The 26,007-nt window shown below is 53.9% G+C and overlaps 1 protein-coding gene across 2 annotated transcripts; it reads left to right on the top strand.

The window, feature by feature from the left end:
* Positions 1-17,101: 17,101 nt before the first annotated feature.
* CYP11B2 (cytochrome P450 family 11 subfamily B member 2) lies at positions 17,102-23,268 on the top strand. 2 transcript variants are annotated; one of them, NM_001193748.2, is made up of 9 exons: positions 17,102-17,340; positions 17,727-17,882; positions 19,994-20,193; positions 20,331-20,534; positions 20,827-20,981; positions 21,794-21,960; positions 22,360-22,438; positions 22,518-22,715; positions 23,155-23,268. In NM_001193748.2, the coding sequence occupies exons 1-9, from the start codon at positions 17,102-17,104 to the stop codon at positions 23,266-23,268; spliced, it is 1,512 nt and encodes a 503-aa protein (NP_001180677.2). The 2 variants fall into 2 exon arrangements, with proteins under 2 accessions (NP_001180677.2, XP_001084809.2); XM_001084809.4 differs by lacking the exon at positions 22,518-22,715.
* Positions 23,269-26,007: the final 2,739 nt, after the last annotated feature.

Genomic DNA, 26,007 nt, shown 5'->3' with positions numbered 1-26,007 from the left:
ACCATCACCATCATCATAACCACCACCATCATCATAACTACCACCACCACCATCATCATCATCATAACCAACACCACCACCACCACCACCATCATCATACCACCACCACCACCATCATCATAACCAACACCACCACCACCATCACCATCATCATAACCACCACCACCACCATCACCATCATCATAACCACCACCACCACCACCACCATCACCATCATCATAACCACCACCACCACCACCACCATCACCATCATCATAACCACCACCACCACCACCATCATAACCACCACCACCACCACCATCATAACCACCACCACCATCACCATCATCATAACCACCACCACTACCACCAATACCATCATCATAACCACCACCACCACCACCACCATCACCATCATCATAACCACCACCACCACCACCACCACCATCATAACCACCACCACCACCACCATCATCATCATAACCACCACCACCACCACCACCATCATCATAACCACCACCAATACCATCATCATAACCACCACCACCACCATCGCCATCACCATCATCATCACCACCACCATCACCATCATCATAACCACCACTGCCACCACCAATACCATCATAACCACCACCACCACCAATACCATCATCATAACCACTGCCACCACCACCACCACCAACACCAACACCATCATCATAACCAGCACTGCCAGCATCATCACCACCATCACCATCATAACTGCCACCACCACCACCATCACCATCATCAGCACCATCACTACCATGACTGCCACCACCAACTTTACCATCACCACCATCACCACCATCATCACAATCATCACTACCACCATCACAATCATTATCACCATTACCATCACCACCATTACTATTATCACCATCCCCAACAACAGCCCCACCATCCTCATTCATTTTGTGTTGCTAAAACAGAATACTACAGACTGGGAAATTCGTAACAAGAAAAAGAAAGAAAGAAAGAAATTTATTTCTCACAGTTCTAGAACTGGGAAGTCCAATATCAAGGTGTCAGCACTGGTGAGCGTCTTCCCTTGGTACATCAGCCCTATGGTGAAGGTGGAAAGGCAAGAAAGCAGGAGAGAGCAGGAGAGGACAGAACTTGCTTCTATAACAAACCCACCCTCATGATAATGACATTAGTCTATTGATGAGGGTAGAAATCTCATGACCTGAACACCTCCAATTAGGCCTCACTGCCTAACATGTTGCATCGGGGATTGTTTCCAACACATGAACTTTGAGCGACACATTCACACCATAGCACTATGCCCTGACCCCCCAATTCATGTTCTTCTCACAATGTCAAATACATTGATTCCACCCCAACAGTCTCCAAAGTTTCAACTTATTTCAGCATCAACTCAAAGTTCAAAGTCTCATTTAACTTGATATAGATGAGACTCAAGGCATGATTTATGCTGAGGTAAGTTCCTTTCTAGCTGTGGGCCTGTGAAATCAAAACAAGTTAAGTGCTTCCAAAATACAATGGGATGGCATAAAATAGACATTCCCATTCCAAAAGGGAGAAATAGGTAAGAAGAAAGGAGTAACAGCATCCAAGCAAGTTTAAAATCCAACATGACAGAAGCTAAGTCTTAAGACTCTAGTATGATCTTTTGCTCCGTATACCACCTCCTGGGCACACTGCAATGGGGATTGGGCAGCCTTGGGAAGCCTGGACCCCATGGCTTTGCAGCTCCTTTGGGTTGGAGTCTCATGTAGCGACCCCAGGCTTGCACTGCACACTGGTAGCTCCACAGTTCTGGCATCCCGGAGGTGGCAGTCCACTCTTATGGCTCCACTGGAAATTATTCTGGTGAGGACTGTCTGTGGTGGCTTCATGTGTTAGAAACTTAAGCACCAGTGCATAGTGGTGAGAGGTGGGATCTTTAAGAGGAAATTAGGTCATGAGGGCTCTGCCCTCATGAATGGATTAATGCCATTATCACAAACATGGTGTTATAGTTTGGATATTTGACCCTCCAACCCTCATGTTAATATTTGATCTCCAATGTTGGAGGTGGGGATCTAATGGAAGGTGTTGGGTCATGGGAGTGAATGCCTCATGAATGACTTGATGCTGTTCTTGAAGCAATGAATGGGTTATTGCTCTATTGGTTCCTGTGAAAATTCCCCCAAGAGCTGGTTGTTAAAAAGATCCTGGCATCTTTCCTTTCTCTTTCTCACTTTCTCTCTCACCACGTGATTTCTGCACATGGTGACTCCCGTTTCCCTTCCACCATGAGTGGAGGCAGCCCGAAGCTCTCACCAAGTACAGATGTTGGCACCATGCTTCTCGTACAGCCTCCGGAACCAGCCCCCACCTGCCAGCCCTTACCTGGCCAGCCACTTCCCACCTTGGGCATTCAAGTTTCCTTGTCCATAAAATGGGGCTAAAGCTCACACCTGGAATCCTTGTAGTCAAGAAGAAAGGACAAGTTCCTGGCACTTTGAAATTGTGAATGTTTATTTGTTTAAGGAAGCAGAGCCCTGCGGGCCCAAATGTGGCCGGTAGTCTCCTGACTGAATGGATTCCAGCTATGAGTTTTGGTCCCATCTTAGGAACAAGGATACCTGTTCCTTGGCGATCTCGGCGATCGCCTCTGTCATGATCACGCCCCAGCCCGGGAAAAGGACCCATTTTTCCCTCTCCCTGTGCTAGGGGCAGAATCGTGTTCCTCCGCATTCCTGTGCTGAAGTTCCAATCCCTAATACCTCAGAGCGAGACTGTGTCTGGGGGCAGGGTTTTTAGAGAGGAGATTAAGTTAAAATGAGATTATACAGGGGGCCTTAACCTAACCTGACTGGTGTCTTTATTAGAAGAGGAAATGAGGACACACACACACGGGTGACTGCGTGAGGATGCAGGGAGAAAATGCCTTCCCCATGCCAAGGAGAGAAGCCTCAGGAGGGACCAGCCCTGCTGCTACCTCGATATTGGACTTCCCAGCTCCAGAGCTGTGAGACGCACACAGCTGCCATTCTGGCACCTGGCCTGTGGCCTTTGCGATGGTGGCGGAGCTGAGGATGCCCCTGGGTGATGCACTCTAAGGAGATGCAGACACCGGCATTGCTGTCCCCTGGGTGCCGTGGTGGGGAGGTGTGTGTGCAGGGGCTGGCGAAGGGGGCACTGAGTGGCTCTCCAGGGCCAGGGCACCAGTCCTAGGCAGCTGGGGGACTTAGGAGCAGGTGGGCTCCCGGAAGTATTTACTGCTCCAACCACACCTTGGGTGATGTCACATGTTGGGATGGAGTCAGGAGAGAGTGAGGAACACATCTGCTCCACTCCAGCCACAGCTGGAGAAGGCCCTATAAAGACCAGATGGCCTAATCCAGGCCAGACAGCCTGAGCTCTGGGCGGGGCCACCACCTGCCTACCTGCCCCACCCTAGCCATGAGGATCCACCTGTCTTGACTGCTGCCTCTGAGGCTGGCATGTTCAGGTGAGCCAATGCGCACCCCTGCTGTGGGTCCCCCCCTGGGTTCCTGGGGGTGCTGGCGGCCACCCTGACAGCCTGGGCTGGCCTAGCTGGACCGGCCTGTGCAGTCAGGCACCCGTGCTGCTCAGAGGGGGAAGCTGGGGCACAGAGGGCAGGACTCGCCAGAGGCCCCACAGGAGGTGCAGCCTGAGCCTGAGCCAGCGCAGGGCCACAGCCTGGTCCCTCCGCCCCATTCCCAGCCCCTGGGCTGCCTGCCCACTCTGTCTTCCTAACTCCCCCAGGGGCACCGTTTGATCGCTGCTGCTTTTGCCCAGTCCTGCAGAGTTGCCCCCATTGGCCTGGTGGGCTTTGAGGGGTACCGGGGGTGCTGGGGATTACCTGGTAGCCTAGATCTCTGGCTGCTCAGAGCTTTGGTTCCCTAACCCAGGTGATTTCTAGTCCTCTCCCGAGAAAGCGGAGACGACTTCTTTATCTGAGCCTAAGTGTGCACCATGGAGCCGCAGCACTTGCAGGGCCCGGTGTCCACATGGGTGGGCGGTGGAGGACAGGGTGCAGGGCTTGGTAAGATGGTGCTTTCCCAAAAGCAGAGTCCATGCCTGACGGTTGTGATGTGGGAGGCCGGGCAGGGACCAGGGCTTGGTCTCTGACCACCAGCTGTGCCTCCCCCAGCCCAGGCACTGAGATGCCATGAGTGCTCTGCGACAGGGAATTGAGGGAATTGTTTCCAGCCCACATCCTGCCAAAACACCAATCGCTACCTGGACCAGTGAGTGCCTCTCCTCTGGGTGGCAGGTGGGCAGGGCGGTGTGCCTGGGCCTCAGCAGGAGGGCAGGGAGTGGCGGGGAAATCAAAGGGGCTGGGGAGACTGGTTTCTAATCAGAGCTCTGATGTTGGCAAGCAACGCCTCAGGCAAATGCCGCAACTGCCGGGCTCTCTATCTCCTTCCTCCAAAATGAGAATAGCAAGTGGCCTCCATCCTAAGGTCCTGAGAGTGGGTGAGATATTTCACATGAAATGGCCCACACAGTGCTGGCACCCAGGAAATGCTTAATTTAAATCCTTGTAATTACTGAACAGAGGGCAAAGTCTGCTGAGAAAGGAAGAGGGAGAAAAGTGGGACAGTGGGTAAGACCTGGAATCTGCTCACACACTGAGCCTTGACCTTGGTCACACACTGAGCCCTGACCCTGGTCACACACTGAGCCCTGGGCCCTATTCATACACCAAGCCCTGGTCCTGGTAACACACTGAGCCTTGACCCTGGTCACACACTGAGTCCTGGTCTATGTCACACCCTGAGCCCTGGTCCTGGTCTCACACTGAGCCCTGACCACATACTTAGTCACATACTGAGCACATACAGTATGTATGTCACATACTGAGCCCTGGTCCCTGTCACACACTGAACCCTGGCCTCTGTCACACACTGAGCCCTGGTCCTGGTCACATACTGAGTCCTAGTCCCTGTCACACACTGAACATTGACCCTGGTCACACACTGAACCCTGGTCCCTGTCACACACAGAACCCTGGTCCTAGTCACACATTGAGCCCTGGTCCTGGTCACACACTGAACCCTGACCCTGGTCACACACTGAACCCTGGTCCCTGTCATGCACAGAGTCCTGGTCTTGGTCACACATTGAGCCCTGGTCCCTGTCACACACTGAACCCTGACCCTGGTCACACACTGACCGCTGGTCCCTGTCACACACTGAGCCCTGGTCTTGATCACACACTGAACCTTGGTCCTGGTCACACGCTGAGCCCTGGTTCTTGTCACACACTGAGCCCTGGTCCTGGTCACACACTGAGCCCTGGTCCCTGTCACACACTGAGCCCTGGTCCTGGTCACACACTGAGCCCTGGTCCCTGTCACACACTGAGCCCTGGTCCTGGTCACACACTGAGCCCTGGTCCCCGTCACACACTGAGCCCTGGGGCTGCACTTGCCTCTTGCTGTGCATCCCTGTAAGGTGGGAGAACAATGAGGAAGAGTCAGGCAGGCTTTTGCCTGCCGAGAGGGGCAGGAATGAATTTCACAGGTCTTAAAAAACAGCCCTCTGCACTCTGTTTTCCAGCTCCCCCAAGTCAGCCAACGATTGTTATAAAATCATGTGCTTACACCTGCCCTGGCTACTAAGACAGCCTAGCCACCTCCAGGGCCTCGTGTTGCAACACGGGTCTCTGCAACAGCACAGCAAGCCTCAGAGTCAGCTGGGGACTGCTGGCCCTCAACATCTGGGTGGCCTGACTCAACAGATAGCAGTGGGCTCAGCCCCAGGAATGCTCAAGAGTGGATTAGGAGTCTGCAGCCGGGTCGCATCTGCCGCTGACTTGCTTTGTGACCTTAGGCAGGGCACTTGCCCTCTCTGGGCCCTACCTCCAACTGGAGGGATTCCAGGAGAGAATGGACACGCACATGGGCGTTACAGGAGACGTTGTGGCCGCATTTGAGCATTGTCTTTGATGCTGTCCAGGGTACTGCATTGTGTGAGAGTTGGCCACCTGCTGGCCTCCAGGGGCTAGCACCATTAGGCGGCCACAGCAACAAGCCTGTTAATGATGCCAAGGCCGAGGCACCTCTGATAGTACAGACCACTGCCTTCGGGCCTTCATCTTTACCTGCATTCCAAGGCTGGGTCCTCCTAAGAACCTGGAATCATACTCAAATGTGCTGCTGTAAGTTGGGTCCCAAGACCATTGGCAAACAGAAACCCTGTGGCGGGACCCCCTGGTCTGTGTGCAGGGGTGGAGCGGCTGCCCGGACCCCCTGGTCTGTGTGCAGGGGTGGAGCGGCTGCCCACATGGGGACAGGTGCGCCCCCAGCACTGGGTGGGTTAGCTCTGGTGGCAGCAGGAGCTGATGCAGGCAATGCCAGGCTGCCTGGGCATCCCCAGCTCCCGCAGCTCCCGAAGAACACGGTGTCCCCAGGGGCTGGGCCCTGAGGGATGCCCTCCTGGAGGCGGAAGCACTAACCCCAACCAGAATCTCAGCTCTTAAGAACTGCAGTCCACTCTGGACTTCCAGAGCACTGCAGAGCAGGATGACCAAGGGTCGGGCTTCGTCCAGCTGGGAGACTGGGCTTCAGGGCCGGGGCACCAATGCTACTCCCCAATCCCCTCCGCCACTGCCTCAAGCCCAGCCTCTGGTCTTGGTCAGTGTGTTAATCCGCACATCCTTTAATTAAAAGCCTCATGAGAGTCACTGCCTGTTCCTTGAGCGCGTTAGTTGGTTCTGTCTTTAGAGACCCAAAACCCTAAGATAGCACCTCCCCCAGTCTCTTCAGAGGAGCCCCTTAGACAGGCATTTGTGAACACAGCAGACTTCACTGAAGCTTCCCTGGAAGGCCTTTTTGTATGGTGGGTGGCTTCCAGCATGGGAGGTGTCCACAACCTCCCCATGGGGGCTCTGTGGCCCTCCTCCTTCCTCTCATGCCCTCTCCTCTGGAGGGCATGTGCACAGGTGGCTTCCCTAATGTTTTGCAGCCCTGGGACTGGGCTGGGCTGGGCCACTTTCCTAACAAAGCCAGGGCTGTGCCTCAGCTGCAGCCCAGGGTCAGGGCATAATCCTGGGCTGACTTCACTCTGCAGCAGGGAAACTGGTGTGGCCTGTGTCCTCAGAGCCCCTAATTGTCCCTTAAGCACACAAGGGCTCTTGAGATGAAATGGTCCCTCTAACCAGCAGGCTCCTGGGACACAGTTAGCTCCAGGCAAGACCTTCTGCTGAGACACACACTCAAGCACCCAGCAGAGGCTGCTCCTGTGAGTTAAGTGTTTGCAGCTGGTCGAGGGGACCTATGGGTGCAGATGCTGGTCAATGCCATCGGCGGGCGGGTGGGTCTCTGACTTTTTCCCGCAGGAGCTTCTTCAGGCCGAGTGGGGGTGTGGGGCTCTCCCACCTGCAGGGGACCCTATGAACTGCATCCCAGGAGCTGGTTGCATATGGAAATGGTTCCGTAGCTGATTCCTTGGGGATGGGGGCGTCATCAAAAGGGGCTCCGGTGGAAGTTCCCCACCCAACCCAGTCCCAGCAGGGTGGCCTGGCGCAGCCTCAGACAGCCTCTAATGACCAGGGCCCTCTCCGTGGGTCTGGAGTGGCACGTGGTGAGCATCTCATTACGCTGTGGGGGTCCTTGAAGCCTGTGTGCACACTGTGAGCTCTGAGCTCGGGCGTGTGCCACTGGATCTGCCGTCTAGAAGAAGGTGGGGCAGCAGGGTGCACAGCACGCTGAGGACAGCCATGAGACATCTGTCCAGGTGATGGACGGTGGGCTGTCTCTGGGCCTAACAGTGGGTTGTGAGCATTTTCTCAGGTCCTTAGAAATTGGGTCTTTCTTTTCTTTTCTTTTCTTTTTTTCTGAGATAGAGTCTAGCTCTGTCGCCCAGGCTGGAGAGCAGTGGCGTGATCTCAGCTCACTGCAACTTCCGCCTCCCGGATTCAAGCGATTCTCCTGTCCCAGCCTCTTGAGTAGTTGGGATTACAGGCACACGCCACCATACCCGGTTAATTGTTGTATTTTTAGTAGAAACAGGGTTTCACCATATTGGCCGGGTTGGTCTCGAACTCCTGACCTCAAGCGATCCTCCCACCTCAGCCTCACAAAATGTTGGGATTACGGGTGTGAACCACCACTCCTGTCTAAAACTAGGTCCTTTCTGATGGGACCCCATCACCTGTGGCATGGGCACCCTGGGAACGCAGACTCAGGCTGGCCCCCGGCCTGTCCCCGCCCCAGAAGGCAGCACCTGTTCATGCTGGGCCGTGGGAGGCATTCCGTGGGCTTCTCGGGGCCCAGCACAACCCAGCCGCACGGTCCCAGCGGTGCGCAGAGCCCCTCTCCTTGACTCCCTCTGTCTCTGTCTCACTGGCCGTAGACCCTCTTCCCCTCCAAATCCTGGTCTCAGGGCTGCTGTAGGGGTCTGAGGGGAGACAGTGGGTGCCCGTCAGTTTCTCCTATTCCCCGCCTGCATTTTCCTGTCATGAAGAACGAAGTCATATGCACAGGTGGTTTCTTGGATTATTTCTTTTCAGTCAAATTCTAAAATTGCATGATGGGGTCAAAGACCAGGAACAGTTTAAAGCTCTGGGCGCAGGTTAGCTCGCCACCTTCTGGGAGGACCCAACGCACTGCAGTTTGCCTGGACACTCACTCCCAGCCCCACACGAAGCTGGCTTTCATGATTGAAAACAAAATAAAACAAGAAGGCTTGTAAACAAGCCGGGCTCAAGAACATCTCCTTGCTCTGTGACTTCTTTTTCATTGGTGGCGAGGCTGGGCATTCTGATGTGTACAGGTCACTTTTATCTCTTTGTTTATGAATCAAAAGTCCCCACTTCCAGCCTGGCATGGTGGCTCACATCTGTAATCCCAGCACTTTGGGAGGCTGAGGCGAGTGGATCGCTTGAGGTCAGGAGTTTGAGTCCAGACTGGACAACATGGTGAAATCCTATCTCTACTGAAAGTACAAAATTAGCCGGGCGTGGTGGCACGTGCTTGTATTCCCAGCTACTTGGGAGGCTGAGGCAGAAGAATCGTTGAATCCAGGAGGCGGAGGTTGCAGGGAGCCGAGATTGCACCACTACACTCTAGCCTGGGCAACAAGAATGAAACTATGTCTAAAAAAAACCCCAAAAAACAAAAGCCCCCACTTCCTATTATTTTTTACACATGACAATTTTGACAATCATTTCTTGTTCATTTTTTTCTTTGTTCTTTCCTCAGTTTATCTTTTTTGTATTTTTCCAATTTGTTTTCTCCTTTTTTTAATTTTAAAAATTGCCCTTGAGAAAATGAACAATTACTTCTGTATTAAATGTGATAAGCCCTTGTCACATATTTTTCAGTTTTTAATATATTTTTAAATTCACTTATGCAGAAGGTTGACATTTTTATCATCAATCTGTCAAGCCTTTCTTTTCATGCTTAGAACGTCCTTGCCCAAAATAGAAGCAAATTCGCATGAAGCTGAGTAAGTTTCCACTGAACACTTTGATCCCTCTGGGTCTTGATAACATTTAGTGTCCACAGGCTTCGGGGGAGGTGGGGGAAGCCTGGCTGGGGGGTGCTGGCCTCTGCCTCACGCTTCCTCCCCTCAATCCCAGCCTGTCACGTCCACAAGGTCCAGCAAGGACCAAGCCTGGACAGGGCGCCGGGATGTGCGTCTCTCTCCGGGACAGCGCTGCCCGACTGTGCCTGTCCAGGGCCTATACTTGCTCCTCCATGGGCCGGATGGTGGGATGTGGGGTGGAGGAGCACATGAGTCCTGTTCCCCCAACTGCGCTCACAGCCTCCTGCGTGAGCTCACCGTCCAGCCAAAGGTGTTTGCGTGAAATGAAGGTGGAAGGATGTGCCCGTGGGGTGAAAGGCCTCAGAAGCATCCAGGGTGGGCAAAGGGAAACGCTGAAAGCCACGTGTGCTCAGGATAGGCCTCACCTGCCTGGGGGCTGTCACTGCGGCAAACTGGGTGCTTCTGGTGACCCATTCTTGTTTTCCTGAATGGAACTTGACTGCCAGCCCCACCCGTGGGGGCAAGGACAGCGCCGTCTCTGGGAAGCAGAGCTCAACAGCCCTCGGGCGCCTCCTGGCCTGCCCCGACTGCAGACCCCGCCACCTGCTCCTCTGGAGCCCATGCCCTTGCTGACCTCCTGGGAGGCCAGGCGCTGGGGACACCCTTGCGGGGAGCTGGCAGGAAGAGTCCGGGGACTTGCCATGTCCCGCCTCAGCCCCCAGGCAAAGCATCTTCGCCTCCCTCTCCAGACTGTGTGACTCTCCCCTCAGTCACTGTGGCTGACCCGGAGCACACAGCAGGTGCTGGGACCCAGGGGTCTAGGAGCCGCCGTGCTGAGAAGTGATTGGTGGAGAGGACACTGGGCGCCCCTGACCCCGGGGCCTTCTGGGAGAACACGCACCTGCCCCGCAGTCTCAGGGGCACCCCACAGGCCCCCAGGAACTGCTGTCCACCTTTGTGTCACGCCTCCCGCACCCAAATCCACGCTGGACCACAGACTCCTGCAGCCGCGATGCAGTCCCGGGCGGCCTCCCAGAAGAGGCGGGGCCTGGTCAGGAGGGAACCGCATCCCGGTGCTCTCTCCCAGGGCAGCTGGTGATGTTAGCAGGCGCTTCGTCTTCCTTCCAGAGAGAATTAGGATTCTTTATATCTTTATTAATTTTTTTCGAGGTAGGGTCTCTCCGTCTGTGGCCCAGGCTGGAGTGCAGTGGCACAATCGCAGCTACTGCGGCCACCACCTCCTGGCTCAAGTGATTTTCCTGCCTCGGCCTCCCAAGTAGCTGGGACCACAGGGGTTTGCCACCACTAACTTTTTCTTTCTTTCTTTTCTAATTTTAGAACTTTTTCTAATTTTTGTAGAGATGAGGGTCTCACTATGTTGCCCAGGCTGGTCTCAAACTCGTGGCTTCAAGAAATCCTCTTGTGTCTGCCTCCCAAAGTGCTGGGAGTACAGGCGTGAGTCACAATGCCTGGTCCGTGTTAACTATTTTAACTGGAGTTCCTAGAGCCTTGATTTTAAACATTAACGTGTCTTGTAGATATATTGTTGTTAGGACCTACAGATCCATCTAATTCTTTTTTAAATAACAGTTGCCCAGTATAACAGAGCCGCGGCTTAGATAGTACCCTTTGCATGGAGACTTCAGTGGCCTCCAGCTTTTTGTTATTACAGCTTTGCACACCTTTTACACACGTCTTCGTGCCCAAATCAGAGTATTTCTGTCAAAAAGATTCCTAAAAGTGAAATTTCTGAAAACAGAGGAATGCCCACATATTTAACATTTTGGTTACCCCTGCCAACTGGCCCTCCTAAAAGATGGCACCGGTTTATACAGGATATAAGCGTATTCATTTCCCTACACCCTTGAAAACACTGACTTTTATCAGGCGTTTACATTTTTGCACCCTGATCTGGGCGGGGCCGGGTGGCATCTCATCACCGCGTTGAATTGCTTCCCTGGATGTTCCCGTGGGGGGTCCTGTCACTTCCTCATCTGTGAACCGCCTGCTCAGGGCCTCTGCTCTTTTACACTGGGTCTTTACGTGCTTGAGATGTTACTTTTTGCTTGTTACACCTACTGCAAATAATTTGTCCTGCTTGTCATTCACTGTTTTTTAAAAATCTTCAGTTAATGGCTGTTATGTAAATATTTTCACTTTTGAATAATTTAAGTGTATAATTCTCCAATATTTCTGCACTCTAAGACTGTAAACAAAATTACTGACGGTTTTCACTGAGGTGTTTTTCGGGTTTTCTGTCTCTCTTCCTCTCATTCCAAATGGGTAAGACATTGTTCCAATGCTGCTGACTCGAAGCACTGGTTGGAACCACCGTGCTGATGCCTGTGTTAAATTCACACACGTAGACACACACACACAGAGACACACACACAGACACACAGACACACACACATACACACAGACACACACAGAGACACACACAGACACACAGACACACACACAGACACACACACAGACACACACAGACACAGACACACACACACAGACACACACACACAGACACACACACACAGACACACACACACACAGACACAGACACACACACACAGACACACACACACACAGACACAGACACACACACACAGACACACACAGACACAGACACAGACACACACACACAGACATACACAGACACACACACAGACACAGACACACACACACAGACACACACAGACACAGACACAGACACACACACACAGACATACACAGACACACACACACAGACACAGACACAGACATACACAGACACACACACATAGACACACACACAGACACACAGACACACACAGAGACACACACAGACACACAGACATACACACAGACACACACAGACACAGACACACACACACAGACACACACACACAGACACACACAGACACAGACACACAGACACAGACATACACAGACACACACACATAGACACACACACAGACACGCACGCAGACACACACGGACACAGACACAGGCACACACAGGCACAAACACATGCACACATTCAGACACACACACACACACACACACATGCATGTACACATGCTTGCACGCACACATGCACACAGACACATGCACACAGACACATGCACACACACTCAGACACACACACATACACATATGCACCCACAGACACACACACATGCACCCCCCACACATACACACATGCACACACACATACACATGCATACACACAGACATGCAGACACACATGCACACACACAGACACGTACACAGACACACCCACCCACACACAGACACACGTGCACACACCCCCCCACATACACATGCACACATGCACTCACAGACACATGTGCACACACAGACACACACGCACACACACAGACACACACATACACACACACACAGACACACACACACAGACACACGTGCACACACCCCCCCACATACACATGCACACATGCACTCACAGACACATGTGCACAAACACACACACACATATACACACACACACATACACAGACACACACACACACACACACCTTTGCATTCTGATCCTCTGATGTGTTTGTTCGTCTCCTTGCCAGTACTGTAATGTGTGCATCTCCAGCTGTATGAAAGGTCTGAGATCTGCTGGCGTAAGCTCTTGGTTTTTCTTGTACTTTCATACTTCTGCCTTTGCTGCACATTTAATCTTCCAGATTCATGTTACACACATAACTCCTGTTGGGAGGATATTTGGAGTTTATTGATTTGGCCAGCTGTGGTGGCTCATGGCTGTAATCCTAGCACTCTGGGAGGCTGAGGTGGGAGGATCACTTGAACCCAGGAGTTTGGGACCAGCCTGGGCAACACAGGGAGACCCCGGTCTCAAACAAACAAACAAACAAACAAACAAAAAACGGAAGAAAGAAATTAGCTGGTCATGGTGGCCCACATCTGTGGTCCCAGCCAGTCAGAAGGCTGAGATGGGAGGATCACTTGAGCCCAAGAGTTCGAAGCTGCAGTGAGCTGTGTTCACGCCACTGCACTCCAGCCTGGGTGACTGAGCGAGACCCTGTCTCAAAAAAATAAAAAAACTTTACTGGGAGAATTGACACCTCTACCACAGTGGTCCTCTCATGTGGAAGCATGGTCTGTCTATTTCCGTTCAGGTTTTAAGCGCTCTTCAGTAAAGTGTAACTTTTTTAGCAGGGAGTGCACACTGAGTTACCCTGGATGGTTTATCATTGTTCGCCCTGTGAAGGAGAGCTTACAGTTATTCTAAGGGGTTATTGGTGGTATTCACATAGGAAAGTTCGTGATTTTTGCTTGTTCTTACTCACATGAAGTATGTATGTATAAACTTATGTACGCATGCATGCACATGTGTGTGTACAGGCATATATGCACAAAACACACGCACACATGTGGGTCCACACAGGGCATATGTGTAGGCAGGTATCCGTGTGCTTTCATGTATATATGCGTGTATGTGTATGAATATGTCCATGTGTATGCATGCATGTCTATATGTATGCTTTATTTTTTGAGACAAAGTCTTGCTCTGTTGCCCTGGCTGGAGTGCAGTGGCGCTATCTTGGCTTACTGCAACCTCCACCTTCCAGGTTCGAGCCATTCTCCTGCCTCAGCCTCCCAAGTGGCTGGGATTACAGGCATGTGCCGCCATGCCTGGCTAATTTTTGTATTTTTAGTAGAGATAGGGTTTCACCATTTTGTCCAAGCTGGCCTGGAATTCTTGATCTCAAGTGGTCCACCCTCCTCAGCCTCCCAAAGTGCTGGGATTACAGGCATGAGCCACCACACCCAACAATATGCATTTTTACATAGGAGAGGTTTACAGCCGGTGGAAATGCTCCAGTTGAGAGGATGTGGTGGAACACGGGAACGGGAAGAGTGCTTGCTGCTGTGGGGCACAGAGGGGCTGGGAAGGGTGGGCTCCATGGCTCAGTGGGGGAGGGTGCTGTGCATGGGATGGAGCTGGTGTGGGTTCCGCTCCTCAGGCTGGGATGGGGGTAGGGTTGAACTATTAGGAATTTGTAGGATCCAGTACCTACCTCCTGCCTACAGAGCTTAATTTCTTTCAGTTGTTTATTTTTCAGATTTCACTGTGAAGACTGTCACTGCAGTGGTGTTTGGTAGGTAATTAGTTTATGCCTCTTTGATGGCAGGGTCCTGTGGCAGTGAGGTATGGTGTGAGACTGAGGACAACGGTGGGGCCAGGGTTTTGAAATGGGAATGGCAGTTCTCAGGTTTCATTACATCGACTTTCATTTATTCATTGCACACTGTGTGATAGGGCAGGTGTGGCTCTCACGGTCGGTGCAGCTGTGGCATTTTAAGGCTCGGGCTGGGGATGGCGTGGGCACAGACAGAAGGCAGGTGGTCACTGGGTGATGCAGGAGCCCCAGGGCTGCCCCAGCCTGCCCCTGCCTGACCTGATGGGGAGGACCCCTGCGTCTCACCTCACCTCGGCCCTGTGGTGAAGCCGGCAGACTGAGGCCTTCGTCTTGTGATTAGCAAGAAAGTGGAAAAGCTGCGGGAACCCCAAACACTTTCAACCTTGAGAAAGCTGTGGCTGTGATGTGAGTGACAGATGGCATAACTTCTGTTTTCAGATTTTGATTAACTCGTTTTCTTATTTTTCTTGTCCCTCACAACCCTCCTTCCCCAAAATGAGACTTAGAAAACTGCACTTCCCAGGCTCCCCTGCTGCTAAGGGCAGTCATGTGACGGGGCTCTGCCAATCAGAAGCTCAGGGTGAGACTTGCAGGGAGACCAAGTCCAGGACTCTCCAGCTGATTTGGGGTGTGGCAGGTTCCAGGTGGTTCTGGGGCTGTGGGCCAGTCCTTCATAGGGTATAGCTAACTGGAAGTCTCTAAGGGGCACCTATGGGTGTTATCAAATTCTTTTAGCTTAATAAGAACGCTGGCTGGGCACAGTGGCTCATGCCTATAATCCCAGCACTTTGGGAGGCCGAGGTGGGCAGATCACCTGAGGTCAGGAGTTCGACACCAGCCTGGCCAACATGGTGAAACCCTGTGTCTACTAAAAATACAACATTAGCCAGGCATGGTGGCACATGCCTGTAATCCCAGCTACTTGGGAGGCTGAGGCAGGATAATTGCTTGAACCCGGGAGACAGAGGTTGCAATGAGCCGAGATCACGCCATTGTACTCTAGCCTGGGCGACAGAGTGAGACTCTGTCTCAAAAATAAATAAATAAATAAATAAATAAACAAACAAATATACATAAATAAAAGTCAGAATGTATATTTGATGATCATAGTTATGTATATGTGAAATGAAGGACAGCAATGATACAAGGGATGGGTGAGTAGAATTAAAAATATCTTATTATTTATTTATTTTGAGATGGAGTCTTGCTTTGCTGCCCAGGCTAGAGTGCAGTGGGATGATGGCTCACTGCAACCTCTGCCTCCCTGATTCAAGCATTCATCTTGCCTCGCTTGCCAAGTAGCTGAGATTACAGGCATGCACCACCACACCTGGCTAATTTTGTATTTTTAGTAGAGACAGGGTTTCGTCATGTTGGCCAGGATGGTCTCCAGCTCCTGACCTCAGGTGATCCACCTGTATCAGCCTCCCAAAGTGCTGGGATGACAGACATGAGCAACTATGCCCTGCTTAAGAATATCTGATGATTGTAAAGTGCTTGCGTTACCTCTGAAGCTGTATAGTGTTATATGAAAGTGGACTTGGAGGATGAATTTTAAGTGTATATTGCAAACTCTAAGGCAAGCACTAAAGAAGTGAGACCCAGCCTCTAGGGAAAAAAAAAAAAAAAAAGGAAATGAGCTATTAAGCCATGAAAAGAAATGGAGGAACCTGAAATGCATATCACTAACTGAGATAAGTCACTTTGAAAAGGCTACAAACTGTGTCATTCCAACTATACAACATTTTGGAAAAGGCAAAAGCATGGTGATGATGAAAAGACCGGAGATGCCAGAGGCTGGGGCAGGATGGGTGAGCAGCCAGAGCATGGGTTTTCCTTCCCTCTTTTTAAGGCAGTGAAAACACTCGTAGAATCCTGCAAGGAGGGATACAAATCACAAACCATTTGTCAAAACCCACAGAATGTTCACCACCAGGAGGAGACCCCATGTCAATCCAGGACCCTGGTTGATAACAGCGTATCCAGATTCCTCACATGGAACCAGCGTGCTCCTGTGGTGCAGGATGTGCCTGTGTCAGGGCAGGGGCTACATGGAAATTTTCTGCAGTTTTGGATCAAGTTTGCAATGAACTAAATCTGTGGTATAAAAATAAAGTCTATTAAAAGAATCCAAGGCCCCCTCTCATCTCACGATAAGATAAAGTCCCCATCCATTTTGCTCCTTTCAGTCCTGGAGAAAGGAGAGGCCATGTCCCACCACCTGCCACCAGCATAGACCCCTGTCCAGACCCCACGCATCTTCTCAGCATCCTCAGACCAGCAGGACTTGCAGCAATAGTGGATTAGGCACCTGACTTCTCCTTCATCTACCTTTGGCTGGGGGCCTCCAGCCTTGACCTTCGCTCTGAGAGTTTCAGGCAGGTCCAGAGCCAGTTCTCCCATGACGTGATCTGTTTCCAGGGCAGGTTCCCGGGTGAGATAAAAGGATTTGGGCTGAACAGGGTGGAGGGAGCATTGGAATGGCACTCAGAGCAAAGGCAGAGGTGTGCATGGCAGCGCCCTGGCTGTCCCTGCAAAGGGCACAGGCACTAAGCACCAGAGCCGCCCGGGCCCCTAGTACGGTGCTGCCCTTTGAAGCCATACCCCAGCGTCCAGGCAACAGGTGGCTGAGGCTGCTGCAGATCTGGAGGGAGCAGGGTTATGAGCACCTGCACCTGGAGGTACATCAGACCTTCCAGGAACTGGGGCCCATTTTCAGGTAAAGCCCTCCCTGGCCCTCGCTGGGAACACCCAGAGCCCTGCCCCTGCTGCCCAGGACCCTGCCGGGCACACAGCACTGCTGTTCCCAGCAGGCCCCGGCACTCTGCATCCTTTGGAGGATGGGGAGGGAGTGCTGCATGTGCTGGTCTGTGGCTCTGCCAGTGCAGGGGATGGTGCAGAGCAAACCCCAGCTCGCTGCAGAGAGGGCAGGACTCAGAGGCACTAAAGTTGAGACCTTCCGAGGAGCCAGCAGGAGGGCTTCAGCTGTGAAGCTGCTAATCCCGGAGCGGGATGGGTGGACAGGAGACACTTTGGATTGGGAATGCAGAGTGCGGCCGGGGAGACATGACCCCATCCAGCAGGGCCTTGTGCTTGGCCCCATAGATACCACTTGGGAGGACCACGAATGGTGTGTGTGATGCTGCCGGAAGACGTAGAGAAGCTACAGCAGGTGGACAGCCTACATCCCCACAGGATGAGCCTGGAGCCCTGGGTGGCCTACAGACAACATCGTGGGCACAAATGTGGCGTGTTCTTGCTGTGAGGGGCGAGCTGGGATCTGGGAGCAGGGTGGGCAGCCTGGGTGTGGTGGGGAGGTGAAAGAGGCAGGACCCGAAAGCACATCCACTCTGAGCCTGTGTGGTGGGCTGTGAGGGTGAGCACCCAGCCCGGAGGATGGCCATCCCGTGGGGTCAAGTCTGCCCTGCAACTAGGGGAAGCAGGACAGTGGTGGAGAAATGGGCACGGGCACCTTTGCAGAGGAGAGAACGCAGAGCAATGAGCCCTTCTGTGTAGCGAGAACCCGCTCTGCACCGACCTCGGCGGCTTCTTTCTCTTGCGGTCTGGGGACTCTCCTTCCCACAGGTCAGAAAACTGGGGTCCTGAGAAGGGGACTCCCACTGGCCCAGGTCACAGGCTGTGAGCGCTGAGCCTGGTGTTGACCAGGGCCGCAGCCTCCCTCACGGCGCTCATGGTCCCTATAGTCCCGGTAAACCTTCGTGATGGGGACAGTCCTGGGCAGGAGGCAGGTGGGGACGCAGGTGGCTGGTGGCTCCATTGTTCTCAGAAGCAAGGCACGAGGTGGGGCAGTTGGTGACACTGGGGAGGATGTTTCCTGGCCCGTGGAGAGGGTGGCGCCTGGTCAGGTGGACAGGGAGAGGCTGGTGCTTGGAGTCGGTCACCTGCAGGGATGTTGCCATTATGATGGGGGAAGGACTGGACGAGGATGTCACAGTGGCGACAGCCCCCACTCCATGGCGGGAAAGGAATTCTCTTGGGAATAGCGGGATTTAGGTAAAAGGGCACCTGTGGTTCAGGGCCTTCACTGAGGCTGGCCGACAGACGACATCTGGGTGGGAGTCAGGACCCAGGAAGGCAGGTCCAGGAGGCTGTGTGCGCATAACAGAAGGAAGGAGAGTGCTCCGGTGTGTGTGCGTGTCTCGCATCTGTGCACATGCTGTGTGTTCCTCTGCACCTGCATTTGCACATGTGTGCATGTGCGTGTACAAGTGTCTGTGTGTGCATGTATGATGTGTGGTGTGTGTGCACGGCTGTCTCTGTGTGTGCATGTGCGTGTACACGTGTCTGGGTGTGTGCATGTATGAGGTGTGGTGTGTGTGCACGGGTGTCTGTGTGTGCGCATGTGCGTGTACACGTGTCTGGGTGTGTGCATGTATGAGGTGTGGTGTGTGTGCACGGGTGTCTGTGTGTGCGCATGTGCGTGTACACGTGTCTGGGTGTGTGCATGTATGAGGTGTGGTGTGTGTGCATGGGTGTCTGTGTGTGCGCATGTGCGTGTACACGTGTCTGGGTGTGTGCATGTATGAGGTGTGGTGTGTGTGCACGGGTGTCTGTGTGTGTGCATGTGCAGGTGCCGGCATGGGTGTAGTGTCTGTGCACACGTGTACATGTGTCTCTTCACACATGTGTGTTGAGGTCTTGCACGGGCACACGTGTACATGTGCATCTTCTGTCTGTCATCACTGTCAACTCGGACAGCAGCCGGCTGGACATAAATAAAGGAGTTTTGCAGGAATGTGGCTGAGAGAGGAAATTCCTCCCCACCATTCCATGGGGGCATCCATGGAGCCCCAACACACTCTGGCTGTGGGTGAGGATGGCATGAGGCACAGAGCTCGGTTCCTGGCCTGCAGAAGATGCAGATGCTTCACAGAGACAGGCAGAGACTGCTGCCTCAGAGGCACTGTGCCCAGGACAGGGAAGGGCGGGGAGGAGAGGGCAGCGAGGGGCTCTCCCCTCGAACACTGTGTGGGCGAGATGGGCAAAGCTTGATACCAGAGATCACCTCCTCCTTAGGAGAAAAGCCCTCCCCCCCACTACAGGGAGGGCCTGCATGGGTGAGGTGGTGCCAGCCTTGGGGTGCCAGGTCCCAGGAATGACCTGTTACCTCCTCAGCACCTGCGGGCAGAAACTACCGTCTCATCCCTGATTGGACCTGAGTGGCCTTTGCCCAGCACCTGGAGGCCGCTCTGAGAAAAGGCTGCAGCTCGAACACAAACAGGCAGCTTCCACCAGGGCCCCCAGTCAGCTCTCTGCAGGCCGATTCCCCTCAGGGACAAGGAGGATGGGATACGGGTCAGGGCCTGTGTCTTGCTGGGGCGGCCTCACAAGCTCTGCCCTGGCCTCTGTAGGAATGGGCCTGAATGGCGCTTCAATCGATTGCGGCTGAACCCAGATGTGCTGTCGCCCAAGGCTGTGCAGAGGTTCCTCCCGATGGTGGATGCGGTGGCCAGGGACTTCTCCCAGGCCCTGAGGAATAAGGTGCTGCAGAACGCCCGGGACAGCGTGACCCTGGACGTCCAGCCCAGCATCTTCCACTACACCATAGAAGGTGTGGGCCAGGTGGGAAGGTCCAGCCTCAGAGACCCTGGAGTGGCCAGGGACGGGGACGGGGGGCTGGAGGGAGTGGGGGGAGGCAGCCCGGAGGCCCGGGGCTTCCTTGTGCTCAGCAGTTCATCCTCCCCGCAGCCAGCAACTTAGCTCTTTTTGGAGAGCGGCTGGGCCTGGTTGGTCACAGCCCCAGCTCTGCCACCCTGAGCTTCCTCCATGCCCTGGAGGTCATGTTCAAATCCACCGTCCAGCTCATGTTCATGCCCAGGAGCCTGTCTCGCTGGACCAGTCCCAAGGTGTGGAAGGAGCATTTTGAGGCCTGGGACTGCATCTTCCAGTACGGTGAGGCCAGGGACCCAGGCAGTGCTATGGAGAAGGGACACCATGGGGGCCCAATTTGTTCCACTCCACCACCCAGCGGGGAATGGAGGCCACAGGGAGGGGCTGGGGATTCCTCACCTTCCTGCCAGGGAGATTGGGAGTGAGGCTGGGGCTGGGCTGGGCTGGGCTGATCCGGAGAATTTGGGATGAGAGCAGGGAGACTTGGGTATTGGGGCAGCCTGGGCAGGAGGAGGACACTGAAGGACGCTTCCCAGCACCAAGGACTGAGGCCTGTGTCCCGCTCCCCGGACAGGCGACAACTGTATCCAGAAAATCTATCAGGAACTGGCCTTCAGCCGCCCTCAGCACTATACAGGCATCGTGGCGGAACTCCTGTTGAATGCAGAACTGTCACTAGAAGCCATCAAGGCCAACTCTATGGAACTCACTGCAGGGAGCGTGGACACGGTCAGGCCGGCAACCAGCCCCACCCAGAGAGGGTGATGCCAAGCCTGCCTCCCAGGCAGTGCCTGCCAATGCCACACAGCACCCACATGCCCCATCCCCAGGCTACGGGCCCTACATTTCTGTTGCCCTCAGCCTTTCCCCTCCATTTATTAAGGAATGAGATTTGCAGGGGAGGGGAAATTGGAGCTCCCCCTCACAGGAGACAGAGTTTGCAGTTACCTGTGTGGGGAAATGTGCTCCAGGCTGGAAGACAGCTGGACGAGGCCCTGGACACACAGCAGCTCAGTCCCCATTGGAAAGCTCTGGGTGTACGAGGAGAAGGAGGGATGAGAGGTGGCTGGAGGACTCCACAGGCACCCTTCCCAGTGTGCCTGGTCACCTGGGGCCAGAAAAGGAGATCCATGGGAGGGCAGGGTTGTGAGGAAGACAGCAGCACAGGCTCCAGCCAGTGCAGAGGGGACTGTGGGTGCCCCGTGGGGAGGATCCAATGGAAGCAGAGGGAGCTGGGGCTCCAGGACTCCCTGGATGATGCTGAGGTTTGGCCCCCCTGCCCTAATGGTGGCTGTGAGAACCCACCCTGAAGAGGCTGCAGGGAACCTGGGCCTTGGTGGAGATGGGGGTCACCTTTCCCTGAAGAAGTCAGGGAAACTGGCCCAAGTGGTCATCAAGGTTTCAGATCCAGGGTCCCAGGGCTCTGTCATGCTCAGGGCATGCATGTCTCCACCCCTCACAGGGAGGTTGTCCTGGGAGGGGTGTCCCGGGGGCTGAGTCCTCCTGTGCAAGGTCTGACCCTGCAGCTGTGGCTCCTGCAGACGGCGTTTCCCTTGCTGATGACACTCTTTGAGCTGGCTCGGAACCCCGACGTGCAGCAGGCCCTGCGCCAGGAGAGCCTGGCCGCCGCCGCCAGCATCAGTGAACATCCTCAGAAGGCAACCACCGAGCTGCCCTTGCTGCGGGCGGCCCTCAAGGAGACCTTGAGGTGGGTGCTAGCTGAGCCTTCCCTGTGGCCCTGGCCCCTGCTGGAGAGCAGCCCCCACTGGGTGGTGGCAGACAGAAGCTGGGCTGATAAGCAGCGTCACCCAGCAGCCCATTCCCCCTGAACCTGCTCTTCCTCTCCCTCAAGGACAGGGAGCTCTTATTCCTCTGCAATCTCTCTTCAATGCCCTGGAATTAACGTGGGGCATGTCCTTCTGGGCTTGGGGCTGCTCAAGTTAGGGGAGGTTTGGCCGGACTCAGCAGGTGCAAGGAAGCACTTCCTCAAGACCTGGGCTTCCCGTGGGCCAGGGACTTCTAGCGGGGTCTTGGGTAGGAAGGCTGCAGAGGGCACGGGAAGCCCCGTCCAGCTGAGGACCCTTTCTGTGGATGCCCCCACCTCCAGGCTCTACCCTGTGGGTCTGTTTTTGGAGCGAGTGGTGAGCTCAGACTTGGTGCTTCAGAACTACCACATCCCAGCCGGGGTGAGTGAGCCCCACACCCCTCCAGCTGAGAACCTCCCTCCCCAATCATTCCCTGATCCCCGCTCTGCACCGTCCGCAGACACTGGTGCAGGTTTTCCTCTACTCGCTGGGTCGCAACCCCGCCTTGTTCCCGAGGCCTGAGCGCTACAATCCCCAGCGCTGGCTAGACATCAGGGGCTCTGGAAAGAACTTCCACAACGTGCCCTTTGGCTTTGGCATGCGCCAGTGCCTGGGGCGGCGCCTGGCAGAAACGGAGATGCTGCTGCTGCTGCACCATGTGAGCAGGCCGGGGGCGGGGGCGGGGGCGGGACCTGGGCAGCAGAGGCGGGGCCTGCACCCTGGGGGCGGGGCTTGCATGGTGTGATTGACATCTGGGAACCGGATGGGGCCTTGGCTGGTTGAGGTCGGCGTGACCAGGGAGGGTCTGTGCTGATCAAGACAGTGTAGGATCTGGGTGAGGTTACTTCTAAACAGTGAGGTGGGGACTAGGGGAGTGGGGTGGAGCCTGTACAGGATAATGGGGCTTGGGCAAGACCTGGGTAGGATTCAGTCTGGGCCTGGTCTGTAAGGTGGGGCTGGTCAGGAATGGGACAGGTTGGGGCCCAGGCTGCTGCTCCCCCTTCAGCATAATTGCTGCACCTGGGAGGATGGGAGGAAGCTGCCCCAGGTCCATGGGCTGCTGACCAGGCCAGATGGAAACCCAGCCTCTGTCCTAGGTGCTGAAACACTTCCTGGTGGAGACACTAACCAAAGAGGATATAAAGATGGTCTACAGCTTCATACTGAGGCCCGGCACGTTCCCCCTCCTCACTTTCAGAGCGATCAACTAGTCGCGCCTCTGCACCCAGGGTCCCAGCCTGGCCACCAGCCTTCCTCTGCCTGACCCCAGGCCACCCTTCTTCTCTCCCACGTGCACAGCTTCCTGAGTCACCCCTCTGTCCAGCCAGCTCCTGCATAAATGGAACTCCCCAGGGCCTGCAGGACTGGGGCTTTCCAGCTTTACCAAACAGCAAGGCCAGGGCACAGCTGGGGATGATCTTGCTGGCTGGGCCTGGCCTTGTCCCCAGCCCCACCTGGCCCCTTCTCCAGCAAGCAGTGCCCTCTGGACAGCTTGACTCTACCCCTCCCAACGCTGGCTCCAGGCTCCTTGTGTGGCCATGCAAGGGCACTGTGATTCTGTCCCTTGCCCTCCTGCCTACTCTCACATGTCCCTGTTCCTCTCCCCTGGCCACGGCCTCTGTGCAGACTGTGTCAGAGTCATTAAGCGGGATCCCAGCACCTCAGAGTGCAGTCAAGCTCCCTCCTGCAGCCTGCCTCCCAGGCAGCTCGAGCATGCCCTGAGCTCTCTGAAAGTTGTCACCCTGGAACAGGGTCCTGCAGGGTAGAGTAAAAAGGCCCCTGTGGTCACTTGTCCTGACACATCCCCACTTTCAAGTGATACAACTGAGTCTCGAGGGACGTGTGTTCCCCAGCTGATCGTGTCAACCTCATGCCCCAGGCCTCATCTTTCATGGACCAGACCTCGTTCCAGCAGCGAGTGTTGGGTCCTCTGCTTCCCGTGCTGTCCCCTGGGGAAGGTCCTGAGGATGCTGTGAGGAGATGGAAGGGTCATGTGGGGTGGGAATCTTGGGTGTGGTTCCAGAAATGTTTCTGGGAACAGGAGAGACAGGATTGGGCCAACAAGGACTCAGATGCCTTTTATTCACTCATTCCTCTGGTTGATACGGAGCCATGCCACGTGCCACGACCTGGGGTGGGCACAGAGAGGCTGCAGTTCCCAACATGAACCTGCCTTGGGCCTCATGTGCTCCTAATCCAGCAGAGAGAGTTGACCCCTCCTGAACTGGCCACTCCACAGTTCTCCCGTGCAGGGAGAGGAAGCGCCCAGCCAGATCCTCTTTATCCCCTGGGACTTTCACTGGGGCAAAGATCTCAGCAGCCAGTTCATGGTGGCTGATGAGGATCAGAGCATTTGTTTCCCCTTGGAGGGGGAAATACTTAGGTTATCATTCCAGGTGTGTTTAGTAGTTCTGGGACTCAGGGCCTCAGGCCAGTCACCCTGTGACTGCAGGTCGCTTCCCCTCCCTTGGCAATGCAGCGCAGCCTGGGAAAGGAATAAGGGAGGAGCGAGGTGCACACCTCAGAGTTGGCTTTCTTGTTTATGGGGCTCTCACAGATACCCGTCCAACTCCCTAGTCAGCACCAGATCATGGGATCCTAAAATAAACCTTGGAAAAATATTTTAAAGCCTTTTATCTCAAAATTATTATAGATACATTCCAATTTGTTGACATATATATAGAGATGGGTCCCCCACACCCTTCACACAGCCTTCCACTGTCAGCAGCTTGCATTTATATAGAACAGTCTTCAAAACAGGAAATTGACAGTGGCACGATTCACTGAGTTTATTCAGAACTTAGCAGTGAAATGTGTGCCTGCGTGTGCATGTGTGTGTGTGCATGTCTGTGTCTGTAATTCCAGGCAACTCTGTTCCATACGTAACTTTTTGTGGTTTTTAAATGTAGGCTTAATTCTTACTCAGTTGTGGTGAGACCCACAGGCCAGGAGACTACTGTGGTTGAAAAACAGTCTGCTACTGACAGCGTGCAGTGGCAGGGGCTGTTCTTGCCATCATGACCACATTGCAAGCATCCGGGTCAATCTGGAGGCAGAGGTTTAGTTCTTCCTGGGGGAGGAACCAGTGAAAGCAGGGTAGGCAGGCTTGGGACTGATTGCTTTGCATGATTACCCAGGGTTCCGAGTCATGGGGATTGTTGCTGGCTGTCTGGTGCCTGACTCTGGGGGCATCTGTGCAGGGGAACTGTGGCCTGGAGTGTGCAAGCCCCATGGAGAAGGTGGCTGGCACAGGGCTTGCCCTGGTGAGACTTCACAGGAAAGGCATTCACTGGGGGGACCTTGACCATCTGTAGTAATTGGCCAGCCCTGGTAGGGCATCCTTTCCAGGATGCAAGCCCAGAAAGGCATCAGAAGCACAGAAAATAAAAACGATGATTACATGATTGGCCTGGTGATGCTTGGATGCCATATTGAGAAAGCGCTAGGGTCATGAGAGATGAGACATTACAGAGCAGGGTGTCAGATGCCCTAAACAGCAGGAAGACTTTAAATAGACATGTGAGTAGAAGGAGGGAGCACGAAGCACAGGGGATCTTTGTAGGTGGTCCGTAGCTCGGCTACCTACAAATCCTATAGATCCATAGTTCGGCTCTCCGTGAATATGCTATTAGCCAATGAAGTAGATCTGAAATTTCCAGAGTCTCTAACAGTATCTGGGTGGGGTTGCAAAGTGTATTTAAAAGTGTGATTATGTATATATTCATATGTACAACATGATTTTATTTTATTTCATTAAAATTGCTTTTATTTCCATAGGTTATTGGGGAACAGGTAGTGTTTGGTTACAAGAGTAAGTTCTTTAGTGGTGATTTGTGCGATTTTGGTGCAGCCATCACCCGAGCAGTATACATTGCACACTATTTGTAGTCTTTTATCCCTCACCCTTTTCCCACCCTTTCTCCCTGAGTTCCCAAAGTCCATTGTATCAT

This window comes from Macaca mulatta, chromosome 8, assembly GCF_049350105.2.
Source record: "Macaca mulatta isolate MMU2019108-1 chromosome 8, T2T-MMU8v2.0, whole genome shotgun sequence".
In the NCBI taxonomy this organism is placed as follows: domain Eukaryota; kingdom Metazoa; phylum Chordata; class Mammalia; order Primates; family Cercopithecidae; genus Macaca; species Macaca mulatta.
This window is presented reverse-complemented; position numbering and strand designations above follow the sequence as displayed.

Bases quoted from the DNA above. Each gene is read 5' to 3' on its own strand.
- CYP11B2 (NM_001193748.2), top strand. From the start codon at position 17,102: ATGGCACTCAGAGCAAAGGCAGAGGTGTGCATGGCAGCGCCCTGGCTG. The intron at 17,883-19,993 runs GTGAGGGGCGAG...TGGCCTCTGTAG, and splicing joins AAATGTGGCGTGTTCTTGCT to GAATGGGCCTGAATGGCGCT. The intron at 22,716-23,154 runs GTGAGCAGGCCG...CCTCTGTCCTAG, and splicing joins TGCTGCTGCTGCTGCACCAT to GTGCTGAAACACTTCCTGGT.